This window comes from Pocillopora verrucosa, chromosome 7 (assembly GCF_036669915.1).
Source record: "Pocillopora verrucosa isolate sample1 chromosome 7, ASM3666991v2, whole genome shotgun sequence".
NCBI lineage: Eukaryota > Metazoa > Cnidaria > Anthozoa > Scleractinia > Pocilloporidae > Pocillopora > Pocillopora verrucosa.
In genome coordinates, this window is record NC_089318.1 from 12,847,890 (window position 1) to 12,875,884 (window position 27,995).

General features: G+C 39.0%; 2 protein-coding genes and 1 long non-coding RNA gene across 4 annotated transcripts; 1 reads left to right on the top strand and 2 right to left on the bottom strand.

The window, feature by feature from the left end:
* Positions 1 to 3,354: 3,354 nt before the first annotated feature.
* LOC131795930 (uncharacterized skeletal organic matrix protein 5) lies at positions 3,355 to 8,213 on the bottom strand. 2 transcript variants are annotated; one of them, XM_059113539.2, is made up of 6 exons: positions 8,137 to 8,213; positions 6,112 to 6,404; positions 5,586 to 5,700; positions 5,136 to 5,172; positions 4,697 to 4,823; positions 3,355 to 4,284 (listed from the first exon to the last, which is right to left on the bottom strand). In XM_059113539.2, the coding sequence occupies exons 1-6, from the start codon at positions 8,210 to 8,212 to the stop codon at positions 3,757 to 3,759; spliced, it is 1,176 nt and encodes a 391-aa protein (XP_058969522.2). In that variant the 5' UTR covers position 8,213; the 3' UTR covers positions 3,355 to 3,756. The 2 variants fall into 2 exon arrangements, with proteins under 2 accessions (XP_058969522.2, XP_066025816.1); XM_066169719.1 differs by lacking the exon at positions 6,112 to 6,404 and adding an exon at positions 6,455 to 6,534 and having other exon boundaries at positions 8,137 to 8,205.
* A 413-nt stretch (positions 8,214 to 8,626) lies between these two features.
* LOC136282424 (uncharacterized) lies at positions 8,627 to 14,425 on the top strand. Its single transcript, XR_010718274.1, has 3 exons — positions 8,627 to 8,737; positions 13,222 to 13,410; positions 14,176 to 14,425. It is a non-coding gene; the product is annotated as an uncharacterized lncRNA (long non-coding RNA).
* On the bottom strand, positions 11,966 to 26,398 carry LOC131795906 (uncharacterized). Its single transcript, XM_059113508.2, has 6 exons — positions 26,147 to 26,398; positions 24,326 to 24,618; positions 23,799 to 23,913; positions 14,304 to 14,340; positions 13,868 to 13,994; positions 11,966 to 13,511 (listed from the first exon to the last, which is right to left on the bottom strand). The coding sequence occupies exons 1-6, from the start codon at positions 26,220 to 26,222 to the stop codon at positions 12,990 to 12,992; spliced, it is 1,170 nt and encodes a 389-aa protein (XP_058969491.2). The 5' UTR covers positions 26,223 to 26,398; the 3' UTR covers positions 11,966 to 12,989.
* Between the last annotated feature and the right edge of the window lie 1,597 nt (positions 26,399 to 27,995).

The window sequence follows — 27,995 nt, forward strand, 5'->3', positions numbered from 1 at the left end:
GCGCGAATCTATATCAGGTGAATGCGTTCAACAACGTAATTAAGTTCTCACCAATTTACAGCAGCAAGAAACCTGTAGCCAGTCAATTAAGTCAGAAGACAAACAGCTTTAACACAGTTGAAGAGGAAGCTTCATCTTGTTTGTTCAGCTGATCTCAAATGGATAAAATGCGAAATAGTCACAGAGCAGACCTCCCGTTTCCCTCTGTGAAGAAGAACATTAAAATGTAGTCGATTAACGACAGTATCTTGATGAAAACTTTCTACATGTCACTACTTCAGAGGTTAACGAAAAAAGTTTGCTTCCGAGCTAATATTGATATATAGTGAATACATGGGCGCGCCTAGATATGGAATATCTCTCCGAGTTGAACACGAGAAGAGAATCGCAAGGTGCATTGGCGCTAAGGCTCAAGATGGAAAAATGCGTTGAAACAATATAAAACAAACAATGGGCGTAATTTTCAATATACATTATTCTCAATTATTGACTTAGTCCTTACCGATAGAAGAACTCTCTCAGGTACACGGCCAAAATCGGCCTGTGGCATATCTACCAGTTGTCCATTTTCGTTCTCAGCCTTGAGAAGTGCCATTACCAAAGCCAACGAATACGTAACTATCGGTTTTACTTTCCATATTTTGGTTTTCTTCCCCTTCTAGGAAAGTTTAAACGTCACTCTCTGCGAGCGTTACGGATTTTTCAGTGTTTTAGCGGCCATATTCCAAAGGAAAAATTCCGAGAAATGACCTTGAATTGTGAATGGCGAATGCTCTACCGTTCATTCGTCAGCCTGACCGAGAGGCGGGAGAGGCGAGTGACTTGTCCGTAGCTGATTTGCGATATCAAACAGACGAGAAAAAATACGATATTCTTTAAAGTTTAAAAAAGAATTGTTCAATTTTTTTTTCTTTCTGAGGAATCACCTTAAGGGTCAATCGTTGGCTCTTCAACAAGTTTAATCATAAAAATGACAATTTCCTCGATTGGGATTGGTTACACCAATAGCAATGAACCAACGTGCTACAAATAGCGACACGTAAACAATCGATCTCATCGCCCGAGGAAGACTAGCAGTACTGCAGTCGAAACGTCGCGATCAACATCCGAAGTGACTCCGTCGTGAGATAAACGCATAAAGTTCGTCTCCTATCTTACACCACGATGAACAATAACCACATATTTTATCACACATTAAAAGTTGTAGTTTAAATCAACCAATCACAACCATCTAACAATTTACGCCCCCTTTCTCAGTCTTTTGATGCAAATTTTCCCATTCTTTCATGACTTGACTTGTCTTCTTTTCTCGGAAATGGTAATTTTTATGATTAATTTGTGGTAAGACCGGTCTGTAATCATACGCCTGATAAACAAATCGGTCTCCCGCTGCGCAGACGTCCGATATTGTTATCACTCGTATGACCGAATTGGACTCCACTCAGTCCTGTTACCATAAAAATTTCAAACTTGTTATTGCTCAACAACAAAAATTTTGGCTTACTACTAAAACGGAAGAACTTTTATCTTTGTTTTGCCTGTTGGGTATGGCCAACAGATCTGCTTTTATCGTGGTTGATTAACAGGGGTTCGTCATTAAGTTGTAGCCAATTTTGATGGCTGCTAAAAAATCGGGTAGACAGTTAGGGTATCGTGACAGGTGTTTCTATTTTCAGAGCTGGACTTCCTTGTTAAACACCACAGTTTATATCGTAAGAAGGTTTTTCCCTATTTGACTTTCGTTTCAAAGTTACGGCCTTTACAGTAGATGGAAACGTCCGACAGCATGTGTGAGGGTACAGCTAAAAAACTAGTAATAAAAAACTAATTCGTTCTGAACTAGTCACCATCTGTGAAGGATAAAACTAACCTCAAGAAAGAAAATGATGACCAGCGCCTGGAGATCTGGATCTTGGAATCATCAAAGATTTGAATTGGCTAATGAGGTAAAGTAGAAAAAAGCTCAGACGAGGGCTTCATCGGAAAACAGGAAATGTAGTGAACAGACTCGAAGAGCTGTATTTAAGGAAGAGATTTAGTTTTTAGCAGCAAGTTTTTTTCAGGAGTAATAATAAGAGGTAGTCAGATATAAATCTAGCCTGGACTTTCATCTTGGACTCATCAGTTGACCTCTCGTTGAGAATTATGTAATACTGAGGACAACGAAGAATACAACTTGGGTAAGGTAATCCATTTTATTGAATTGTGATGTAATGTAAATACATTTACTCTTCAAAGCATAATCAATCCTTCTCATTTCAATATTTTGCACAGAATTTTGCGATAAACCTGACCATTCGAATACAGCGGAGCTACATGTTTGTTATCTTAACTTTTAAAGTGATATTAGGTAGAAACAGCAGATTTTTAGCTTTCAATTAGGATTTCGGCGACTATGCAAGCCTTGGACATCCCCTTTTACCAAAGTAACATTTTATTATTGGTTTCACTCACTGTCGAAAGTTCTTCTTCATTGTATCAAGATGTATCCCATGGCTTTGATTTTACTGTTTCCTTGATATGGACTACAGCTGGCCTCGTTACCAAACGTGTTGCACTCGGCAATAGCCTCTCCTGTGCCAAACTCCTATTATAGCCATCGCCAGAAATCAAGGACATTTCGAGCCCGCTAACAATTATCAGCGGTATATCTTATTACACTCCGGAACAATAGAATATCAAGAGAATTCAATATGCTGGCGATCACGGCTCGATCTGCAAAGAAGAGTGTTTCGTACCATGACTTATACAATTTGAGTACCGCAGATCTTCTATTTGATGAAAAGAAAAAGAAAAGAAGACCTGCAAGTAAATCTTTGGGATTTTTCGAGGCAGAGCGATGACATGATGTCAGAATTTTGATTTGCTTTAATTTAATTTTCGCGCTAAGACTACTGAATTTGCATTCAATGCCTGGCACATTTTTATTCCGAAAAGGACCGAGAACTAATTTATTTCCCTGCAAGAACATAAACAAATATGGCCGACGATTCGAAGATCAGCGTTGCTCGTGTTTAACTATTTCAGTCATAGTTTTCAACATGGCGTCTCGTCACTTACTCAACATGGAAAATAAGGGATATTCTGGCGCGTTGAGAACTTTTTTGATGGGAGGAAATGGCAATTTTACAGGATATTTGGACGTTTCGAACTCTGTAGCAGTCAATTCGATCGAGAGCAGTTGATTTTATTGATGCACTTTCCTGTAATAGGCGAGTGTTTGGGATGGAGAACGACGGATTTTGAAGAACTATATGGCGACCCAGGTCAATGATCAATGACAAAAGAACTGGCTCGGGAAGTGAGTGGTTTTTATTCATCGAGTCCCTCGCCTCGCCTCCCCCTATACCTCGGACAATCTGTTTTGGAATATAAGTGAATAAACAACCTTGCATACATATATATATTATAAATATCTGCGAGAATTTCGCAAAAGATCTATCATCCATCGCCTTGTTACTCGCTGAAGCTTGAAACCTTACAAATATCACTGTTTAACATGGCTGCTGGTTAACGAACGTTTATTTACGGACTGGTAACATCTGGATCAGCCTTAAGAACAATTTAAAAGCTTGTTTCTCGGTCAAAGGTTTTGAACATTAAAGAGACAGTCTCTTTTTAATCTGCAATTCTATTGTACTATGTCCTCTTTTAGTTGCATGTAAATAGCGGCTGAAGAGCCCCGTGGGAAGATACTACTATATAAATTATCTATTCATAGGAGCTGCTTCCTTTTGAGAGTATCGGTGTTACGTGTTACTGCACTAGGATGTACCCCATGCCCGGAGTGCGCCTGTCTCCATTATCTCCTTTTACATATGCCACGTTACCACACGCTACGGTGTCTTCAAAATATCCCCCTGTACCGAACCCTATCCTTGAGTCACAGGTCTTACAATCATTCTCCTGGTTAGCAACGATGCCAATTCTTGCTTCAGAATGGTAAACATCAATACGGTTAACATCAACAGTATTGAAACCTTCCCTGTTACAATTTAACTGTAAGGAGGCAATTGAACCAATCAGGTTTTTCCACGTTTCTCGACCAAGTGAGATGGCACGGTATTGACCGTCAGCGATCAGTGAGTACAGAGAGTCGGCCTGCTTGTTAATGACAGTGAACCTGAGCTGTTGTCCGATCTTCATACCGAGGCAGATCTTGGAGAAGGATGTGTTCCAGTAAGTCGATAACTTTGTCTCCCGTGAATCAAACCCAGACTCCCCTCCGGGGAGGTTGTATTCAATTTTATTGCTCCAGTACGTGCTGTTGTAATGAAAGGTGCCCTTTTAAATCAAAATAATTTCATAGCTGTAAATGCAGTTCAATTTCATGTAACGATCTTTCACCCAAGCTTAGCCCGTTTTGGGCTCTAAATCAAATCAATGGTATTAAAACAGACAGTGACAACTGGATGACAATCATTTGTTTCTATAAGCTAAACGCGAGCAATTTCAACTCACGAGCGTGAGCTTATCCAAAGCCACCGGCATGGGTGACTATATCGTCAAGAAATATTCCGGCATTTCTAAATTTGCATCTATCCAATTTCCTTGCCCGATTCAGGTAAACATTTCTTGATTGTTGGAAATTATTTAGATGCGTACCTCATTAGTATGGTGGCGCATTTTTCCACATGAACAGACTTCCCTACTGGTTATGAGGCCTGTCTATCAGCTAAATCAACAAGAATCTTACCTTAGTGCCGTCAATCTTCATGACCGGTGTCCATCCTCCATTTCCACATCCAAAATCTCCCATGTGGCAGAGAACGGAGATTGCTTTGGAGTCCAGGCGGAGGGTTACCAGTTCACTCACATTAGAGCTATTTACAAGGGATCAAAAGGAGGAAGCTGATTGCATATAGGTTTTTATGATTATTCTAATTCCAAGAATCAGAAATGTATTGGTACGTCTGCTTTATAATCTAAAATATTTTTGCATAAGTACAAGTGTATATGCTTCTCCCTTTCTGCCACAATAACATTGAAAGTTTGTCTCTCCCTTAGGACAATCCTGAAGGGAACTGGCGAGGGATTGGAGGGAAGGAGCATGGATATAACTTCATTTCTCACCGTTGATATTTGCTTAAGTGGATCATACTACGTTGATTATCTTAGTAAGGCTTGTAACTTACCTATTTAAGTCATAGAGCTCCTTGCAGGACGTAATAGCTAGAAGATAGAAGGTAAGTGTTTCGGATTTATTGGCAGGAAATTAACCAGGTTTTTAAGCTAAAATGAAATGGTGACAATGTTTTGAAGGCCCGACCAAGAAAATAAAAAAAAAGAAAGTTACCTTATTCTGTCGAATCTTCTAACTTTAATCATTACGTTTTTACGATGATTCCTCGTCACTTGGTTAATTTGAAATAATTACGTACTATAAGATTAATTCAACAAATAATTACATGGAGGGTATTAACTATCAAGTCTGGACTTAGCACAAATCAGAGACATCAGAACTAAGGAGCAAGCAGGGCACAGCAAAAATAAAAGAATCACGTGAGGATGAAAGAAATGTCTTTCCAGAACAACTTTTAGGAAAAGGTTTTTGACTGAATAACTCGAATATAATCACATATTACCTTTCTCGCAAAATTCTCCCACGAAACCTTCTTCACAGAGACATTGGCAAGTAGTGTATTTATAATTCGGGATGCAGGTTCCTCCGTTTTGACATGGTGAAGAAGAACAAGGAGACTAAAATAAGAAAAACAATAAAAATACTATTAAATGTTTGAACAGCAATTTTGATAAATGAATCCGATATCTCTATTTCTGAATGATAAACTGGCGATCAGCACTGCAAGAACTTAGAGGGTAAAAACTTGTTTTAATCGCTCCTAAGAGTACGTTTGTCACTAGATACATCTAGAATTCTTGGGAGTATTGAAACTAAGCGGAGGACTATGTGATCCGCGTGTCTCGCGCTTTGGGCAGTTTCTTGTCTTTAGTTTGAGTTCTGATTGGCTCTTTAAGGTCAAGTCTTTTCCTTCGTCCTGATTAGCCATTGTGTTTATGATGATTTTGGTTTTGCGTCAACCAAAGAAAAACAGCGCCAATCTGTAAAAGCTCAAATTTTAATGAAACTCACTGTGTAGAAGTCCTTACCAGAATAGACAAATGATGTGAACTCGTGTTTTCTTTGTAGTTCTCAGCGTCTCTGTACTTATCAGAGGACAACAATTCACACCAAAACCTTCCATCTGCTTCTTTGGAGGCAGCCATGTTTATTGAAAGGCACAATGTATTTCTTACACATTGAAATAGGCAATCCAACTGGTTGTACAAAGTAAACATTCCAACTCGAGCTACGTTCAGAAAATGGAGTTCATCTTTTGAAAACAGACGCTGTTTAAATGTCTTGTCAGAAGGGAACCAATCTTCTTCCAGTGCGTTTATTTCTAGAATGAGAGCAATGAATTAGATATTTAAATTATTAATAATAACTTACTCTTTGCTGGTCCAATTTCTCTGGATTTACTCGTCTTGCCATCTACTCAAGCCACTGATGTAAGCGTTTTAGTAGTTACGCTGGATGGGATAAAGTAATGTAAACAATGTTTTCAACAAGTCGAGCAATATATAATTGATAGCGTTTTGCAAACGTTAATTATCTCTTGAGCGAATTCTGATGACATAGACCTGTTTTAATTCCGATACACAACTATCATTTATGATCGAATTCTTTTTAAGTTTTACTTTAGTAGCTACCATAAAGGCGAAGAAGTTCTTCAACTGCTTTCTTAAGTACATAAATGGTTAAATGTACGCATATTTAAGACCCATGTTAGGCTCTGGCTAATTGCCCGGCAGGTTTAGTTGTTACGCGGCAATTGGAAATCTTACATTAATATCACCGACTTTCGGAACTGAAAATGTCTTTCAAACTTCTTGAAAGTGCCAGATTTTTATCTAAATTACCCAGCAATTTTGAAAATTACGCTGATTTTCTTTCTTTCTTCTTATTGTCATTTTCCGTTTTGTGTCCATACGAAGAACAGGTGTAAAAAACCAATCGCCACCAGGTGAAGGATTTCATTTGCGAATTAATCGAGCAATGCACCTTAGTACACTCAAAGTAAATTTTCCCAACGAAAAAATTTTACGAGCCACCAGAGATATTTCCATTTGATCCATAAAAATATCTGGTTTAGAAGGGATTATGTTTATTTATCGAATTGAAATAATTACCCGACAGCGTCTGGCGAGTTCAAAGTGCACTAATACTTTCTTTGTTGCTCAACACTAAATGGTTCCGATGGTAAAGGCTTAATGCCTTTTTAAAGTAAAAATGTTTAAGTAAAATTTAGTCCATAGTAAATCTTAAGAGATTTGTGTCAAGAACGGATTCAGTTTTGTTCTTTTGTAGGTGTACTTGAAACAAATTTGCATCTCCATAGCTTGAACAGTGGGCCTAATGACAAGAATCAACGGAAATGCAAGCTGTTCTAACAGCTTTTTTTCCGCAAGTTAAATTAAAGTTTCATTTGCGAAAATTTGAAAATATAATTTTAATTTTACACCTGACGGTCTTAAAAAGAGAACGAGATTGAGAAGGATATGAATTATTTGAGGAGAAAATGCTGTACGTCAAAAAATTAACGAGTACATTTAGGTTTAAAGCAGGTGCCCGATGGAAATGCGTGGAATGAGGCAAATATACTCGACATGTACCCTTCTTCATTTCAACTTAAAGCATTATACATTCACTTTAATATTATTCGTATAAATTCTAAACTATATCTTAACTTCAACCGACCGCATCACGATAAAAATATCTTTATTGTTAAACAAAATAGTGTGCTGATCCCCTTATATGAGTAAATAGGCCTGAACAACGATAATACTTTGCTAAACTGAAATTTTAATTAGGTACACCTTGCAGAAGCGAAAAAAAATTCATTTTTAAGTCTTTTGCTTCAACATACGTTTTGGCGTGCCCATCTATATTTCGAAATATGTTGATTGTTGGTAACGCAATACGAAAACCTTGAAAGTAAATAGTGAAAAAAAATTCATTGTTAAGTCTTTTGCTTCAACATAAGTTTTGGCGTGCCCATCTATATTTCGAGATATGTTGATTGTTGGTAGCGCAATACGAAAACCTTGAAAGTAAATAGTGAAAATACTTACTAGCAGAACATTGGGCGTATGTGAGGATCGACGAAAGGAAAACCAAAATGAAATGGCGCTGAAAATCAGCAGACATGACGGATGGTTAACGAGAGCGCTAAATGATAAATGATCGGGAGGGGGGGGGGTGGGGGGCATTATTCGAATCAAGTGCGTAATGGGGGTGCTTGGAACTACAAAAAGCATTTTGCCGAAAGGGGACCGTGTTACAACCACTTGAATTAACTTATTGTACCCTATAACCACTTATTCGAATCAAGTGCGTAATGGGGGTGCTTGGAACTACAAAAAGTATTTTGCCGAAAGGGGACCGTGTTACAACCATTTGAATTAACTTATTGTACCCTATAACCACTTATTCGAATCAAGTGCGTAATGGGGGTGCTTGGAACTACAAAAAGTATTTTGCCGAAGGGGGATCGTGTTACAACCATTTGAATTAACTTATTGTACCCTATAACCACTTAGATTACATGCATATGGAAAATGGATTGAAACTCATTCTGCGGTTACAATTCATGGTTCATGGATGGAAGAGGAATAAAGATTGAATCAATTACTAGCAGGGCAAATGAGGCAAGAGACATTAGTCTTACGCGAGGTAATTTATGAATATCCAAAAATAAAAAGGTTTTCTTATTTGCGTGAGATAATAGCCTTCCTCCGAGTCTATTTGGGAATTTTGAAACGTGGAGAAAAGTGTTCTGGCTAGGCTTTAACAGGAGTATTGTCCAATACCTGGAAAGAGGGAGAAACACAATATCTCAAGGTATAAACTTGTCTGCCTTGACTTTCGTATGAAGTTGTTAGCAGCGCACATGATATTTTCTTCTTTATTTTAAGCAAATATTTAATGTTGAAAACGGTGTAATCGATGATGGAAGATTGGCAGGTTACAAAAACAATGTATTCTTAGGTGGCAACCAATCGCTAATGAAGATAGTATTTTCGTGAATGTTCTGCATCAGTAATTAGCTACACTGAAGTCATAACCAAAGATTACTGATGTGCGTTCGATTCATCTTAATGAGATTTGAGGTTAGCTTAGGATTATAGTCTTGTACCGTGTTGTTGTATTGTTAATCTGAAATCTATATCATTACTTGTTTCGCGATAAACAAAAAAAAATTTTTGCTAACTTATGAAAATAAGATGGCCAACCGATAGCCTGAGTTAGACATCCGTAATGAGTACCTATTACGTGTACCAGCTCATTTTTCGGACCAGATAATTTTATTTCTTCCATAAAACGTTATGACGTTTGACGTTTTCTCGCGTTTCCGTTGCTGCGTATACAACGGAACCGGACCACTTTTTGTGCATGTTTCCGTCAAGTTTCAGCTAAAGGAAACAAATGTTTCCGCAATCGTAATTTCGGGTCATGTCTTTTCCATGTTTCCGTTGACGTATTCTACTGAATGGGTGATGGAACCTGCGGAAAAACAAGAAACCGTTCCGGAAACTGAGGTTTACATCTCGGAAACGTGTTAATTCAAATTTATCTTACCCTTGCGGAAACTTTCTAGCTTTGGTAAACCTTTTTTTCCCTCTTTCTTTCCGAAACGCACCCTTATAATGTTCATGGTAGGTGGAAAGTCTTATTAATTAATTTACAGAACACCTCTTATGGCGTTTTCCCCTTCAGTCAAAGAAATACTACAGCTATATTTTGCCAAAGCGTCATTTATTTTTCTTCCATAAGATAAGGTTGTAGTTAAATAGAGCTTCAATTCATTACAGAGCCTACTATTCGCAAAATACTTGTAGTATATACATCTAATTTGGTCTCTATGTCAGACTGGGAAAGAAAACTTTTCATCATTTAACAAATCGCATTCCAAATTACTTTTGAACAAATGTTACAATGGCTGTTCTGAGCACTATAAATGAAAACAGGCATAAAGTTTGCCAAGAACAATGAACGTCTTTATAGTGTTTTCTAAAATAATGTCTATTCTTAGGAACCTCTCAGTCCAATTTTCGGTACGAATTGCCTAACGAGGGCCATTGGTGGGGCAAGGCCGTACAGATGGCTCTTCCGTTCTGGTCAAACGTGCACTTGCACGACGCTGCTTTTCGCTAAGTCCTTCCAAATAGGCCTCGTCCAGTTTTGCTTTCAAATTCTTCAGTTTACTTTTCCCCCACACCAGTTTACGTACTTTCCTTGGTTTCGGACCCCTAGATGAAGCAGGATCATCGTTGTCGCTTTCTTCCGATGACATGAAGTCGATGGCATTTGGCGAACAGAAAATTTCTCTTGCCTTTTCTTTGTCGTTGTCCGACAAGATAGCCTTCTCTAAGCTTGAAAGGCGTCTTGATAGTTTCTAAACGATATAAACAGAGAACAAAAGTGTCAAAAAATGCGCAAGGAGCATTTTGGCTATCACCAATGACACCTTGCTGTTACAAGATATACATGTACTTCCCTCTGGTAAAGATTACACTTTTCTTTTTCAACTTAAATTGTGAGTATTATACAAAACAAAGTGTATATATAAAAATTGATATGTTTCTTTGACAAAGCAACACAGTTAATTAAATGACATGTTATCAAGGACAAAATATGTATTTATCGTGTTAAACCATAGAAAAGAGCTCGAATACAGGGATTCATTTATTAGAAATAGCTGTAACGCGATGTTGCATAGCTAGGATCAAGCTCAACATTCCTGAACATTTGCTTATATGGTTCTCAATCTGATACTTACTCTCTTTAATCGATTTTGTTGCTTCATTTGACTTCGATGTTCTTCAAACTTTTTATTTGTTTTTCTTGTTCTGTCATCCCGAAGAGATTTCCAGTATTGATGAACCGCGCCTAAAAATGAAACAGTGCTGTTCATTACTGTCACGTTTCATCAAAAATAACTAAGAGCATGACCGTTTCATTTAACTAGCGCAGAATTCTCGCCTGCCTTTTAGGAAAGATCACGTAATTCATTATTGACGTAAAGTATGACAGTTCTTTGTTCCGTCTATCGATTAACTACCTGGTCACAGTGTCGTCGGACCGTTATCAACATTCTAAGGAGCATCTGTCACCCGCGATGATCAAACAGAAGCAAGCAAAATGTTAGCTGTGATCTCAATCAGTTTTTATGCTGCTTTCTAGGAGTGATATTGAAATATTTACATCTGGAAGACGTTCCTATTTACACTGTCGGCAAAATGTCATTAATTCATGATCTCTGATTTGGATTCTACCTCCAAAAATTTCGTGCTATTTAAGTTATTCCAACCTTTTCAGACACGGAGATAATTTCACTGAGTTGACGAATCGCGATGTAGGTGTGCTCTTGAAATATTTGCATCGCGGAGACGTCTTTCATAACAATATTGGCCGAACAGCAGCGAGTAAGAGGGCAATAAAGTAGAAGTTACTAGATATATAAGTCGTCCTGCAATCCTTGAAGAAAGGAAGTTCTCGACAAACGATAAATCAGGCGAAATCCGTGACCACTTTTCTCGAGGGTTAGTGAAAACGTGGTTTGTGATGGGATTAATATAGGGATGATTGTTTCTTCAGCAACGTTGTAGAAGGAGTATGTTCAAAAAGAAGGACGAAAAACAAGTGAAAACTAGAAAATTTGATGGGGATGATTTTTGCCCTTGAAAGTAAATTACTCCTCACTTTGGTATTCAGCAAAGTATAGCTTTTCTGAAAACTTAGTATATCAAAGCAAGTGATATGTTAAGGTCAATATTTTCCCCGGATAAATTTTCTGACATAAAATTAAGTTTTAATTTATAGTGATGTTGAACTAAATCCAAAGCCTACGTTAACAGCATTTGCTTTATTTAACACAAAGATTAATTAAGTGAATTGGGCTTAAGGCCATAAACTAGCTTATGGCCATCTTTCGTTTGTTGATGCTGTTATTCAGAAGTTATTTGCTACTCTAAATTGTCAACTTTCTTTTCATGATGCTGGTATTCGGTACTTGAGAGACCAATAGCTAATTACAACCAAAGTAAAAGAAACTAACGATGGGAGAAACAACAATAACAGCTTTTAATAAAAAGGAAAAGGAGCTATGAATTTTGATAATGCGGAAGTTAGAAGAATAATCATTTATTTTCGATGGGAAATACCAAGTTTTCCCGTTTTTCTATACCTACCGGAGAAAACCTTTGATCTTTTCTATTTCTTCCCTCAAGCTTATAAAAGATAAACTGAGCCAGCAGGAGATATGAAATTGTCAGAGGCAAGCAGAAGGGTGGATAAATAGGCAGAGCGGAAATAACCCAGGGATACGGGCTTGCACAGGAATAAGGCATTAAGAGTTAAGGAGGAAAGTTACATTCAAGTATCATTGTATTTCGGTGCCATCGAGGATTTTATTAGATTAGCATCCTGTAAGACTATCTTGGTTTTGGGTTCTGGACATTTTGCGCTTTTAACCCTATATTGAAAATTACTCAATCGCTGGTTTATTCCGCTGAGGACAACGGAAAAGTCCTCTGGAGCAGGGTATTCTATTCTAATGAATAATCGTTCACACAAACATTTAGGCTACAAAACATTTTTTTTCATTTCAATCCTTTAAAAAGAACGATGAGGTAATTTTGGTAGGCTAAAGGCAGGAATGAGGTTGAGAAACGACGAATCTTCGTGCCCTTGTTCAGAAACAAATTTCAAGGAATTATCCAGAACTTCGATCGATGTTTTCAGCCTTTAAAATTGTATGAATGATGTTGTAAATAGCAAGAGAAATAGTTATCAGCTGACAATTGTGGCTTACACGGATAAATTCTTAACTTTCGCTGGTACAGATTCAAACGACTCATATGTGGACATATTCGATTACCAAAGCATGCAAATTCTGTTTTATAAGCTGAGTTTTTCTAATTCCTCACTGTACCAGGATGTATCCCATGGCTTTGATATGTTTTATCCCGTTATCCATACCACTTCGACTTGCCTCGTTACCACAAGTGTTCGAATCGTCAGGGTTACCCCCTGTGCCAAATCCGATCCTTGAGTCGCACGAGGAACACTCATTCTGGTTGTTGCTAACAATACCAATTCTGGTTTTAGAATTTTCACTCCAACTACAAACAGCATTGAACCCTTCTTTGTTGCAGCTGTACTGTAATGAGCCTTGCGAGCCAATCAACTCTTTCCACTTGTCACGACCCAGTGAGGTGGTGCGGTATTGCCCATCAGCGATCAGTGAGTACAGAGAGTCAGCCTTCTTGTGGATGACAATGAACCTGAGCTGTTGGTCGATCTTCATACCGAGGCAGATCTTAGAGAAGGATGTGTTCCAGTAGGTGGGTAGCTTTGTTTCCTGCTCGTCGAACCCAGTCTTTCCTCCGGGGAGGTTGTATCCTTTATAATCACTCCAGTAATGTGCATTATAGTGAAAAGTGGTCTGTAACAAAAAGAATCAAAGAATCCCTTCCTTGCTTCTTTAATATTCATCACTGGTATTAACATAACTAATTGTACTCGCCGATGTTGTTTCCAACCTTAGAATGATCATTTCAACATGCATTTTCCTCAAAGATTTTTTTTTGACTAATTTAAAAATGTTTTTTTAATTAGTCAAAAGAAAAAGAAAAAAAAAAGAAAACGTGCTAGTCACTAATTTTGTCTTTTTAAAAAGACCTATAAGAATTTTTCAAGTTTGATTCTATCTGTATTAGATCGTATTTCCTGTATACTGTTTAAGTTTTAACGCTGCAAGATTTATGGCTGTGCCATAAATCGGCTCTAATTATTATATACCATATTGCCGTCCATCTTCATGACCGGCGTCCATCCTCCATCTCCACATCCAAAATCTCCCATGTGGCAGAGAACGGAGATTAGTTTGGAGTCCAGGCAGAGGGTAACCAGTTCACTGACACTAGAGCTATTTACAAGGGATCAAAAGGAGGAAGCTGAATGCATATAGATTTTTATGATTATTCACGTCCCAGTATCAGAAATGTATTGGTCTGCTTTCTAATCTAAAATATTTTTTGCATAAGTACAGGTATATATGCCTTCTCCCTTTCTGCAACAATAAAATTGAAAGTATGTCTCTCCCTTAGGACAATTCTGAAGGGAACTGGCGAGGGATAGGAGGGAAGGAGCATGGATATAACTTCATTTCTCACCGTTGATATTTGCTTAAGTGGATCATACTATGTTGATTATCTTAGTAAGGCTTGTAACTTACCTATTTAAGTCATAGAGCTCCTTGCAGGACGTAATAGCTAGAAGATAGAATGTAAGTGTTTCGGTTTTATTGGCAGGAAATTTACCAGCATTTCTGAGCTAAAATGAAATAGTGACAATGTATTGAAGGCCCGACCAAGAAAATAAAAAAAAAAAAAAAGAAGTTACCTTATTCTGTCGAATCTTCTTACTTTAAGAGGCTGTCTCTCTTATTTCCAACCGGTCAATTTCGCGTCAAAAATAATTTTGCCTGAAACTCTGTCAACAGAAAGACTTTACCCAGGAAAGAACTAAATTAGATTTGGTTTGATTTGAAATAATTTTCTGACTGCATTAGGGGCCATAATTATTTCCCAGTCCGTATGGACCATCGCAACGTCTCGAAAATTGAAAAATAGGCATATTTTGTAACATTGTAAAATATTTGATTCGCATAGTTAAGCAACAGAATTTATATCAGATTGCTTAAAAACCTTTCTAGTTTGCCAAGAAAGTTAGAATTTGCCCCTCAATATATTTGAAAAGGCGAATTTTAGCATATTCTGACCACTAGAAATCGCCATTGGCCGATGGCCGTAAATAACCTTGATTTAGACGCTAAGTTTTGGGATTTGGGACCTGGTTGACGACTCTATCCTACGCAGCCGTTAAGTTTAGACCTTTATAGGCAAAAGTATGCAAAAACCCCTGTACGTTTTCGATTTTTCAAAAGTTATGACCGTTTGAATCAGCACATGTACAAGCATTCGCGATTCTATCGCCTACACCAAAATCGAACCACTGGAGCAGATTTCGCCATAAATACAGCTTACCTTCGGCGCATCTTGGGTTTATGTGAAATTTCAGATATTCCTCGCTCCCCAAACTGGTGAACTTTATGATAACTCCAGCAAATAACTCCAAACTTCAGCGGTCGGCATCTATCGATACTCTTCTTTGACGCGTTGTTACGAACTAAACTCGAAAACTAAAGCCGTGTTTCGCGCTTAATGTCCTGTTGAAACTTTGGATTGCAGCTGCATTCTCTTCAAGAATCAGTCATAGAACTCCTTTTGTATTGCAGCTGCATTCTCTTCAAGAATCAGTCATAGAACTCCTTTTGTAAGTCTATGTGTCGAAGTTTGGGGGCTAAAATTTGGAATTTAAAGCTGAACGATTGCACTATCGCGCACAACAGAGGTCCTCATTAACCATTGCGGGTGAACCCGCTGACCCTTTATTTTTTCTGGAAGGCCTGCAAGTGTAGTAAGGCATGCAAGTGCTTTTTCGAAACCAGAGAGGCTTCAGTTTGTAGCAAGTTTTTCGCGAGGTTGATAAAGCTTTCAGAATGTAGAAGTGACATCAATGATCATCTACAAGCATGTCACTCAGGTCAGCTTAGAGGAACGGTACGAGAATATGAGCTTATCGTTAACAGGTTAGGGTTGCCACACGACCTTTCCCCTGATCAACTTGACGAACTTTGGATCTGCGAAAATCATAGAGGAAACATGGGTAAAGACTGGCGACCACGTCGCACTTGCCAGTACCCGCTGCACAACGGCCGGAAAAAGCAGCTAAATACAAGAAATGCAGTTCATCTCGACATGTCAAGGGAAATTAACACTATCTTTGCAGAACTCGTTCCAACAGGTTCCCTTGAGTATGATTTTTATGTAAATTCTAGCTTACCAACTAGGTATTGTCCTGAAATGTGGGGCAGGGTTTAAATTAAGATAATATCTAAACATATATTGTATGGAATCCTCGATTATAATTCTGAACTCTTTTAATGGAAACTTCTACTTCTCTAATCCTGCTCGTAATAACAACCCAGTGCGCATACTCGTAATGCAATATAAGACACTACATCTCTCCCTTCCTCTAAGAATGAGAAGGGTAAATGTCACTATGAAAATGTCACTATGAACAAAAACAGAACTCAACATATCGTTTCCTTAGACTATCTGTCCAAATAATGTTCAAGTTACATAGTTCTTGAAATGTTCCAGACAAATGTTCAAGTCACATAGTCCTTGATGAACTGCTTCATCTGCTTCATGATATCCTTCAGCTACATCAGCTGCTTCAGCTGTCTCAATGCCGGGTGTAAATTTTTCTTCCTCGTCACTTGGAGTGAGTTGTACTGGTACGCTGGAAGGCAGCTTTTTGAAGAATGACGCATTTCTGGTTACAGTGCGTTCTGCGTTTTGGGCCGTAATCATGCTTCCTTTCTTGTCTTTTATCTCAAGTGGCTCAGGTTTAAATGATGTGGACATCTTGTTCTGCTTGGGCTGTTTTAGCAATACTTTGTCACCAACACTTAGGTCTGTGTTTTTGGCATGGCTGCACCTATCCGCATATTCTTTCATCTCTGTCTTTCTCTTGGCATCGGTTTGTCTAACCTCTTGAGGTGCCAGATCGTGTTGTATCTGAGGTAGTGTGGACTTGAGTTTTCGTCCATTCAACAATTCAGATGGAGACTTTCCTGTGGTGCTGTGGGGGGTTGCCCTGTACTGCCGAAGAAAGGTGAACAGCTCTTGCCTCCAGTTCTTGCCTTCTATGACGGCTGTCCTAATTGCCTTCTCTAGTGTTCTCACCAGTCTCTCCGCCTCCCCATTTGCTCTGGGCCACATAGGAGTTATTCTGCGATGAGTGAAACCAAAGTGAGTGGAAAACTTTTGGAAATCTTCGCTGTTGAAAGGTGGACCATTGTCAGTTCTTACTACGTTGGGAATTCCTTGTCTAGCAAAGATACTGTCAAGGTGTGGAATTACTGCTTTTGCTGATGTTGACCTCAGGATCTCAACTTCTGGATATCTGCTGCAGTCATCAGTCACGACTAACAAGTAGTCTCCATTTGGAAAAGGACCACAGAAATCCATGGATAGCTCTTGCCACGGACCTTGTGGTAATGGGGACATTTGTAGAGGCTCAGAAACCGGCTTTGCATCATGGTTTGCAGCTTGACATGGTAGACACTCTCTTACCATTTCTTCAACCATTTTATCTATCCCTGGAAACCAGACTGAATCTCGCAGAAAACGCTTCGTCTTGACGATGCCTTGATGTCCACTGTGGGCTAACATAATCACTCGCTGTCGTAGTCTTCCAGGAACTATTATGCGGGTTCCTCTCAGAATTGCACCATTTGATACTGACAGCTCCTGTTTGATCTGTTGGTACTGACCGACATCCTTTCCGACTTCGTGCCACTTTTGAGTTGTTATCACCCTTGCCAGGTTCTGCAATGTTTCATCTTTTGCTGTCGCATCTTTGATCTCTTGAAGGGTAACGGCAGATGGCATAGCATTAGTGATCACAAAGTTGACATCAACTCTCGATAAATGACGGGGGGTCTGTGACTGCTTGGGATCAGGATGACGACTCATGTAATCGGCTGGGTTGTCTGCTCCTGGCTTGTAAACAACTGCAGTTTCATATGGCTGTAGGCGCAGCTGTAGTCTTTCAAGTCTCGCAGTTGCCTTGCAGGTGGGGTTGTTAAAATTGTTTCTAATGGCTTGTGATCTGTGATGACGCGAAAAGATGATCCACACAGGTACAGGTGAAAGTGTTCAACTCCCCAGATCACTGCAAGGGCCTCTCTTTCGGTTTGACTGAAACGGCTTTCGCAATCAGTGAGTGAGCGACTTGCATAAGCTATAATGTTCATTTCTCCATCTGCTGTTAACTGTGTGAGAATTGCTCCCAGTCCAACAGGGCTGGCATGAACGATCAGCTCTGTTTCCAACGAGGGGTTGAAGTACTTCATGACTTCTGGAGTTGCCATGCGAGCCTTAAGACAAACAAATGCATGTTGTTCTTCTGGGCCCCACACCCATTTGGCATTTTTGTGTGTGAGTTGACGGATTGGAGCGGAAATGGATGCAAAGTCCTCGATGAAGCGTGCAAGGTACTGGGCCAAACCAAGAAAACTGCGTGCCTCAGTTGCATTCTTGGGAGCACTGGCATTGATGAGGGATGAAATTTTCTTGTCGTCTGCACTGATGCCGTCTGCAGAGAAGTGATGGCCAAAGAAGTCAATGGATGATTGGAACAGACTCTCTGAAGAACAGCTCGTAGAGCCTCGTCATGATCAACTTGGTTCTTGCCAAACACTATTATGTCGTCAGATATGTTTCTTGCACCTTCAACTCCCTGTAATACCTCTTCTATAGACTTCTGAAATATTTCAGCTGCTGAGTTGACTCCAAAGGTGAGTCGCTTGTATCGAAATAAACCAATGTGCGTGGCAAAAGTAGTAATGCCTCGAGAATTTTCTTCCAGCTCAAGTTGATGATAGCCTTGGTTTAAGTCTATCTTGCTGAACACAGTGGATCCATTCAGATCAACGATCAGGTCTTCTACAGTAGGTACTGGGTGTCGTTCCCGTTCTATAGCCTGATTGGCCGCTCTCATATCGACGCATATGCGTATTCCTGTCTTCTTTGGAACTACCACTATCGGGGACACCCAGGGAGTCGGTCCTTCAGCTCGTTCTATTATGTCGAGTTCCTCTAGATTCTTGAGCTCAGCCTCGACTTGTTCGCGAACGTGAAATGGTAGTCTACGGAACTTCTGAGCAAGTGGTCTTGCACTACTATTGACATGTAATTTCGCAGCTTTATCTTTCATCTTCCCCAGCCCCTCAAAGCAATCTTTGTATTCCCCCACGATGTCATCCACCTGCGGTGCTGATACACTGTTTACTATGCGCAGCAGTCCGAGATCAGTTGCCGTCTCATAGCCTATCAGGTTTCCATCGTGTCCGTCAACGACACAGAATTGTGCGACCTTGAATTTGTTGGTCACTCCCGACTTGATGTTGGCTTCGAACGTTCCAACGACTGGCAAAGGCTCGGAAGATCTGTAGCCATAGATCTTCTTTAAAGTAGGTGAAATGTGAATATTCTCCATCTGATTGAAAGTATACGTGTCAATAACATTCACTCCCGCTCCTGAGTCGATAAGACATTTCACTGTCTTTTCTCCAATGATAACTTCAGTTAATGGTTGTGCCTTCTCACGCACGGAGTGGAGAGTGATAGGGTAGGTGTATTCTTCATCAGTGGACTCATCACTATCTCCTTCACCCACAGTGTTGACTTTCTTGGCAGTTAATCTACTTCTGCACACTGTAGCGAAATGACCCTTTTTGTGACAGTGCTTGCACGTTTCTTTCAGGGCTGGACAAGGTCGCCCTTTATGAGGGTAGTGTTCGCCACATCTGTAGCATTTCTTGTTTTCGGACGTTCGCTTTTCTGTCTGGACTGGCGATACTTTGGCTAACTTTTCGTGCTCCTCAATACCTTTCGCTTGTTTGTCAGACATTTCTAGACCCTGGCCATAGGCAAGTAAGTCTTTGAGATTCATATCTTCTCGTAGAGCTCTTCGCCGCAGTCGTGAAGATGAACAAGAGACGACTATGTGTGATTTGATTTCTTCGTCTTCATTGGCAAACTCACAGGTTTGAGCCAGGCGTCTGAGCCGTGTGCATTAGGAATCTGGCAATTTACCAGGATTCTGGGTAGCATTTCTGAACATGTAAATTTCGTACGTCTTGTTTACTTTGGGCTGGAATTAAGCATTCAAAGCGGTTACGGCTTTGTCGTATTCTTTCTCTTCGCCCTGGTCTGGAAGTGTTTCGAAAATGTCGGCGACTTCCTCACCAGCGGAGTATAGTAGCAGCGCTCTCTTGCGTGTCGGATCTTTCACCTCATGAGCAGCGAGATACATTTCAAAACGCTTCAACCATTTTTTCCAACGCGGACCGACTGAAGCATCGTCTTCATGTACGGAGAATGGAGGAAATGGAGTTAAAATATTCGCCATTTCGCTTCAGCAGTTGTGTAATCGTTCGGTGTAATCTTGTTATGCAATTTTCCGGGGAATCTTCCGTGGCGAGTGTATATTATTGTTCAACTGAATCGAGAAGTCTGGATTTTCACCTCAAAACAGTTTCAAGATGGCGGCCAGCGCACGTGGTGGTGAGAAGAATGTTGTTTTTCCATTGTTTATCCGATGTAGTTGTTTCGAAATGACTGTTACTTGAGTTGTAGTTGTAGGTGAGCTCGTTTGGGATATCCTCGTCGCCAGTTATGGAATCTTCGATTATAATTCTGAACTCTTTTAATGGAAACTTCTACTTCTCTAATCCTGCTCGTAATAACAACCCAGTGCGCATACTCGTAATGCAATATAAGACACTACATATTGAGGTGCGATAAATGTCAGAATTCAGTATTTTGGAATTTGATTAACATTTGGGCCAAAGCTCGCACGCGAGTGAGTATAAAACAAAACAAGTGTTGTGATTTCGTCCCAAGATAGGTACCGTGATACCATATAAAGGCCATGTGGCAGCTAGCACAATTTGATAAGTTAAATCGTACTTTGATTTGTAACATTGCTCTGAAGCAAACTTGAAATCTACAACCTAAGTTTCCAACATCACAAAATTGTAACGTTAGTCGATTATGTATATAATCGGGAAACACAGCGACTCCACTGAAAAATATGTAATACATTGAGTTTTACTGCCCTACCTTATCTCTAACATCTACATGTTTACAAAAGCATTTTTTTATGTCATACACGCAAGGTGAGATACGAGATAAATAAACTTGGAGAGTAATTTGACACCAATGTTTACGCCGATGCAAGATAACATTCCTTCTGTTTTTGACATTTATACATTTACCAAAGCCCTTTTGTGTTATTGATATAAAAACGAGCATGCACCCATTTTCGTCCTTTTATCCCTAAATAGAGTCAGAGTTCAACAACCTTTGCAACACATCCCCTATCCGAAATTTAAGAGAGTACCCCGGGGTATAGGATGACAAAACCTTAAGAGGCAGCAATACATTGGTAAAGAAAGTACATACCATATGACGTAATTTATATTAAGCACCAATGTCAAACGTCCCTTCAAACCATGGAATCTCAAGGGTTTTATGATCCTCGCGAAAGGCGTGTGGTCAAGCGTCGTTCAAAGGGCAGCAAGGAAACAGAGAGTACAACGCCATTGTTTGAATGCTCTGTGCTTGGATGTGTTGAAGTGTTCGAAACGTTTTCGCAGCTAGAGCTGCACCTAAACGTTGGAAAGTATACAGTCAGCAGATTAAGCCAGTATGATGCAATCAAAAGGGACTGGGCCCTTAAGTTCTCATCGATAGATACCGCTGGTATCGAGTGTTCGAGCTGTTCGTTAGATTCCAGTACACCACTCACTTCTCCCGGGGATACTTCGCCCCACTCGTCTCTACAAACAGGGTGGGCCGTAAGCAAACCAAGGGGCAGCGTTAGATTTTCAGAGAAGGCTAAAGAATACCTAACGACACGGTTCACACTTGGAGGAAGAACTGGGCGAAAAGCAGACCCCGCCCAAGTTGCAGTGGACATGCGAAATGCGAAAAATGAATCAAATGCACGTTTGTTCACTAGAGAACAGTGGCTGACAAAGAGCCAAGTTCAGAGCTTTTTCTTCCGGCTAGCAGCGATGCGACGAAAAGATCAGGGTGCGTCGGGATATCGCTGGATGAGGAGGAAGATATCCAATGCGTCCAGGAAGATTCCGAGAGGCAAGATCTGGTAGACAAAGTTAAAAAAGAGATCAAAGTCTCACATCCAATCTACTGCGACACATAACCTCTGTGAACGTTACCACAGTAACACACTTCAGAAATTCAATGTGGTTTTGTTGAGAGCCATCTGTAGTGATTTTGAGATCCTTGTAAAATTGAGAGACAAAAAACAGATCCTCATAGACAAACTGTCGGACGTGATTAGTGATTGTCAATGTGTTTTTCAGTAGACTTACGTAAACGGTGGCTGAAAGTGTAGAATATGCTTTACAGATACAAACTACCTTTAGTTTCGATATCAAGTTCTGACGGCGTTGTTATAGTGTAATATATTATAATATCTAGTAGTAAGTGAAATGCTTTGATGAAAACGATTAAAAATATACCAAAAGCAACACTTATAACAACTGTTCATACGAAGCATGTGTCAAAGTTTTTATCACGTCGGTAGCCGATTTCTCCGGCTATTGACAGGTTGCTGATGTGTGGACACAATCGACGCGGAACCGAGAGAAGCAAGCTCAGGATATTTGAAATTGATTTATTAGTTATATAATATCAAACTCCAGGTAAAAGCATTTATTCTTTTCATCCAAAGTTTTTCTCCCCAAATATTACATTGGGATGTAAATTGGGATTCAAAACATACGGCACAACTTACGGCACAAGCTATCAGCGGTCTTCTCTCTTGTGCGGACCTTTGGGAAACAGTACAACATGGAACTGGATCGTCGTGATCTAAATTTAACCGATTATTTCTTCACTTCAGTAACCTAAAACCTTAATTTCCGCCTCAGCTTCCAGACATGGAGAGTTTATATTCTGATTTTGGAAAAAATTCAGTTCTGTAGCGACGTTAAATGGGTGATTCACCGCGAAATGTGGCCAATTCTGACATTTGTTTTGATACCACGAATCGCGATGGATGCCGCCTACTTTTCGAAGGCAATACCTAGCTATTTGTTGAGGTTATCATGGATTTCACCAATTTGGTAATTAGAAAAATTCTGAAGTGAGTCATGATGCCAGGCTGCAAAGCGGGTAAGCTGTATTTATGACGAAATCTGCTCCAGTGGTTCGATTTTGGTGTAGGCGAAAGAATCGCAAATGCTCGTACATGTGCTGATTCAAACGGTCATAACTTTTGAAAAATCGAAAACGTACAAGGGTTTTTGCATACTTTTGCCTATAAAGGTCTAAACTTAACGGCTGTGTAGGATAGAGTCGTCAACCGGGTCCCAAATCCCAAAACTTAGCGTCTAAATCAAGGTTATTTACGGCCATCGGCCAATGGCGATTTCTAGTGGTCAGAATATGCTAAAATTCGCCTTTTCAAATACATTGAGGGGGCAAATTCTAACTTTCTTGGCAGACTAGAAAGGTTTTTAAGCAATCTGATATAAATTCTGTTGCTTAACTATGCGAATCAAATATTTTACAATGTTACAAAATATGCCTATTTTTCAATTTTCGAGACGTTGCGATGGTCCATACGGACTGGGAAATAATTATGGCCCCTAATGCAGTCAGAAAATTATTTCAAATCAAACCAAATCTAATTTAGTTTTTTCCTAGGTAAAGTCTTTCTGTTGACAGAGTTTCAGGCAAAATTATTTTTGACGCGAAATTGACCGGGTGGAAACAAGAGAGACAGCCTCTTAATCATTACGTTTTTACGATGATTCCTCATCACTTGGTTAATTTGAAATTTTGAAATAAGTACCTACTATAAGATTAATTCAACAAATAATTACATGGAGGGGGCATTAACTATCAAGTCTGGACTTAGCACAAATCAGAGACATCAGAACTAAGGAGCAAGCAGGGCACAGCAAAAATAAAAGAATCACGTGAGGATGAAAGAAATGTCTTTCCAGAACAACTTTTAGGAAAAGGTTTTTGACTGAATAACTCGAATATAATCACATTACCTTTCTCGCAAAATTCTCCCACGAAACCTTGTTTACAGAGACATTGGCAAGTAGTGTATTTATAACTCGGGATGCAGGTTCCTCCATTTTTACATGGTGAAGAAGAACAAGGAGACTAAAATAAGAAAAAACAATAAAAATACTGTTAAATGTTTGAACAGGAGTTTTGATAAATGAAGCCAATATCTCTATTTCTGGATGATAAACTGGCGAACAGCACTGCAAGAACTTAGAGAGTAAAAACTTGTTTTAATCGCTACCAAGAGTACGTTTGTCATTAGATTCATCTAGAATTCTTGGGAGTGTTGAAACTAAGCGGAGGACTATGTGATCCGCGTATCTCGCGCTTTGGGCAGTTTTTTGTCTTTAGTTTGAGTTCTGATTAGCTCTTTAAGGTCAAGTCTTTTCCTTCGTTCTAATTAGCCGTTGTGTTTATGATGATTTTGGTTTTGCGTCAACCAAAGAAAAATAGCGCCAATCTGTAAAAGCTCAAATTTTAATGAAACTCACTGTGTAGAAGTCCTTACCAGAATAGACAAATGATGTGAACTCGTGTTTTCTTTGTAGTTCTCAGCGTCTCTGTACTTATCAGAGGACAACAATTCACACCAAAACCTTCCATCTGCTTCTTTGGAGGCAGCCATGTTTATTGAAAGACACAATGTATTTTTCACACATTGAAATAGGCAATCCAACTGGTTGTACAAAGTAAACATTCCAACTCGAGCTACGTTCAGAAAATGGAGTTCATCTTTTGAAAACAGACGCTGTTTAAATGTCTTGTCAGAAGGGAACCAATCTTCTTCCAGTGCGTTTATTTCTAGAATGAGAGCAGTGAATTAGTTATTTGGATGATTAATAATAACTTACTCTTTGCTGGTCCAATTTCTCTGGATTTACTCGTCTTGCCATCTACTCAAGCCACTGATGTAAGCCTTTTAGAAGTTACGCTGGATGGGATAAAGTAATGTAAACAATGTTTTCAACAAGTCGAGCAATATATAATTGATAGCGTTTTGCATACGTTAATTATGTCTTGAGCGAATCCTGATGACATAGACCTGTTTTAATTCCGATATACAACCATCATTTATGATCGAATTCTTTTTAAGCTTTACTTTAGTAGCTACCATAAAGGCGAAGAAGTTCTTCAACTGCTTTCTAAAGTAAATAAATTGTTAAACGTACGCATATTTAAGACCCATGTCGGCAATTGGAAATCTTACATCAATATCACTGACTTCCGGAACTGAAAATGTCTTTCAAACTTCTAAATTGCCAAGCAATTTTGAAAATTACGCCGATTTTCTTCCTTTCTTCTTATTGTCATTTTCCGTTTTGTGTCCATACGAAGAACAGGTGTAAAAAACCAATCGCCACCAGGTGAAGGATTTCATTTGCGAATTAATCGAGCAATGCACCTTAGTACACTCAAAGTAAATTTTCCCAACGAAAAACTTTTTACGAGCCACCAGAGATATTTTCATTTGATCCATAAAAATATCTGGTTTAGAAGGGATTATGTTTATTTATCGAATTTTAATAATTACCCGACAACGTCTGGCGAGTTCAAAGTGCACTAATACTTTCTCTGTTGCTCAACACTAAATGGTTCCGATGGTAAAGGCTTAATGCCTTTTTAAAGTAAAAATGTTTAAGTAAAATTTAGTCCATAGTAAATCTTAAGAGATTTGTGCGAAGAACGGATTCAGTTTTGTTCTTTTGTAGGTGTACTTGAAACAAATTTGCATCTCCATAGCTTGAACAGTGGGCCTAATGACAAGAATCAACGGAAATGCAAGCTGTTCTAACAGCTTTTTTTCCGCAAGTTAAATTAAAGTTTCATTTGCGAAAATTTGAAAATATAATTTTAATTTTACAGCCGACGGTCTTAAAAAGAGAACGAGATTGAGAAGGATATGAATTATTTGAGGAGAAAATGCTGTACGTCAAAAAAATTAACGAGTACATTTAGGTTTAAAGCAGGTGCCCTATGGAAATGCGTGGAATGAGGCAAATATACTCGACATGTACCCTTCTTCATTTCAACTTAAAGCATTATACATTCACTTTAATATTATTCGTATAAATTCTAAACTATATCTTAACTTCAACCGACCGCATCACGATAAAATTATCTTTATTGTTAAACAAAATAGTGTGCTGATCCCCTACTACTTTGCTAAACTGAAATTTTAATTAGGTACACCTTGCAGAAGCGAAAATAAATTCATTGTTAAGTCTTTTGCTTCAACATACGTTTTGGCGTGCCCATCTATATTTCGAGATATGTTGATTGTTGGTAGCGCAATACGAAAACCTTGAAAGTAAATAGTGAAAATACTTACCAGCAGAACATTGGGCGTATGTGAGGATCGACGAAAGGAAAACCAAAATGAAATGGCACTTGAAATCAGCAGACATGACGGATGGTTAACGAGAGCGCTGAAGCTTATCAAACTTTTCATGCGCATCTAAGACCGTGAAGATTAGTTTCAAGTAGTTTACTTTTTGGTGATGATATTGATGATATTCCTAAAGTATTGTTCAGCTAGCTTGCGTTTAACACCGAAACGATGGCTGACGATATAAAACAAAGAACTGCCTTCTAGAGCGTTTTGTCTAAAGGCAAAAATTACTTCCTGTTTCCATCAGGGGGTACATGGGAAAATCAGTAGCAGCTAGAAAGTGACAGCTGATTGAACAAAGAATTGTCTTGTTCTGAGAGATAGAACAATCACATAGATGTCACCTAGTTTGCATAAGTTCGGAGAAATACTAAAAGAAAATTAATATGCGAGTGCTATTAAAAATGCCTTTGGATTTTGACTCTTTATTGTCTATTGTCTCAAAGGCGAATTACAAGTCAACCAGACTAACTGTCATTCGGTTAATTAGTGTGAAAAAAAGAGATATGAACTTATCGAATGGCTGTGAGGTCGTATCTAAAAAACATTTTTTGTTTTTACTTTTAATCCGTCCCTCTTTTTTTGTTGTAGATTATTTCAGTCTATTATTTTAGCAGGCTATGCACATCACAGCGATAAATGATGGGGGGGGGGGGGGGGGCATTATTCGAATCAAGTGCGTAATGGGGGTGCTTGGAACTACAAAAAGTATTTTGCCGAAAGGGGACCGTGTTACAACCATTTGAATTAACTTATTGTACCCTATAACTACTTAGATTACATACATATGGAAAATGGATTGAAACTCATTCTGCGGTTACAATTCATGGTTCATGAATGGAAGAGGAATAAAGATTGAATCAATTACTAGCGGGGCAAATGAGGCAAGAGACATTAGTCTTACGCGAGGTAATTTATGAATATCCAGAAATAAAAAGGTTTTCTTATTTGCGTGAGATAATAGCCTTCCTCCAAGTCTATTTGGGAATTTTGAAACGTGGAGAAAAGTGTTCTGGCTAAGCTTTAACAGGAGTATTGTCCAATACCTGGAAAGAGGGAGAAACACAATATCTCAAGGTATAAACTTGTCTGCCTTGACTTTCGTATGAAGTTGTTAGCAGTGTACACGATATTTCTTTCTTTATTTTAAGCAAATATTTAATGTTGAAAACGGTGTAATCGATGATGGAAGATTGGCAGGTTACAAAAACAATGTATTCTTAGGTGACAACCAATCGCTAATGAAGATAGTATTTTCGTGAATGTTCTGCATCAGTAATTAGCTACACGGAAGTCACAATCAAAGATTACTGATGTGCGTTCGATTTATCTTAATGGGAGTTGAGGTTAGCTTAGGATTATAGTCTTGCACCGTGTTGTTGTATTGTTAATCTGAAATCTATATCATTACTTGTTTCGCGATAAAACAAGAAAAAATTTTTGCTAACTTATGAAAATAGGATGGCCATCCGATAGCCTGAGTTAGACATCCGTAATGAGTACCTATTACATGTGCCAGCTCATTTTTCGGACCAGATAATTTTATTTCTTCTCGCCTGTCTTTTAGGAAAGATCACGTAATTCATTATTGACGTAAAGTATGACAGTTCTTTGTTCCGTCTATCGATTAACTACCTGGTCACAGTGTCTTCGGACCGTTATCAACATTCTAAGGAGCATCTGTCACCCGCGATGATCAAACAGAAGCAAGAAAAATGTTAGCTGCGATGTCAATCAGTTTTTATGCTGCTGTCTAGGTGTGATATTGAAATATTTACATCTGGAAGAC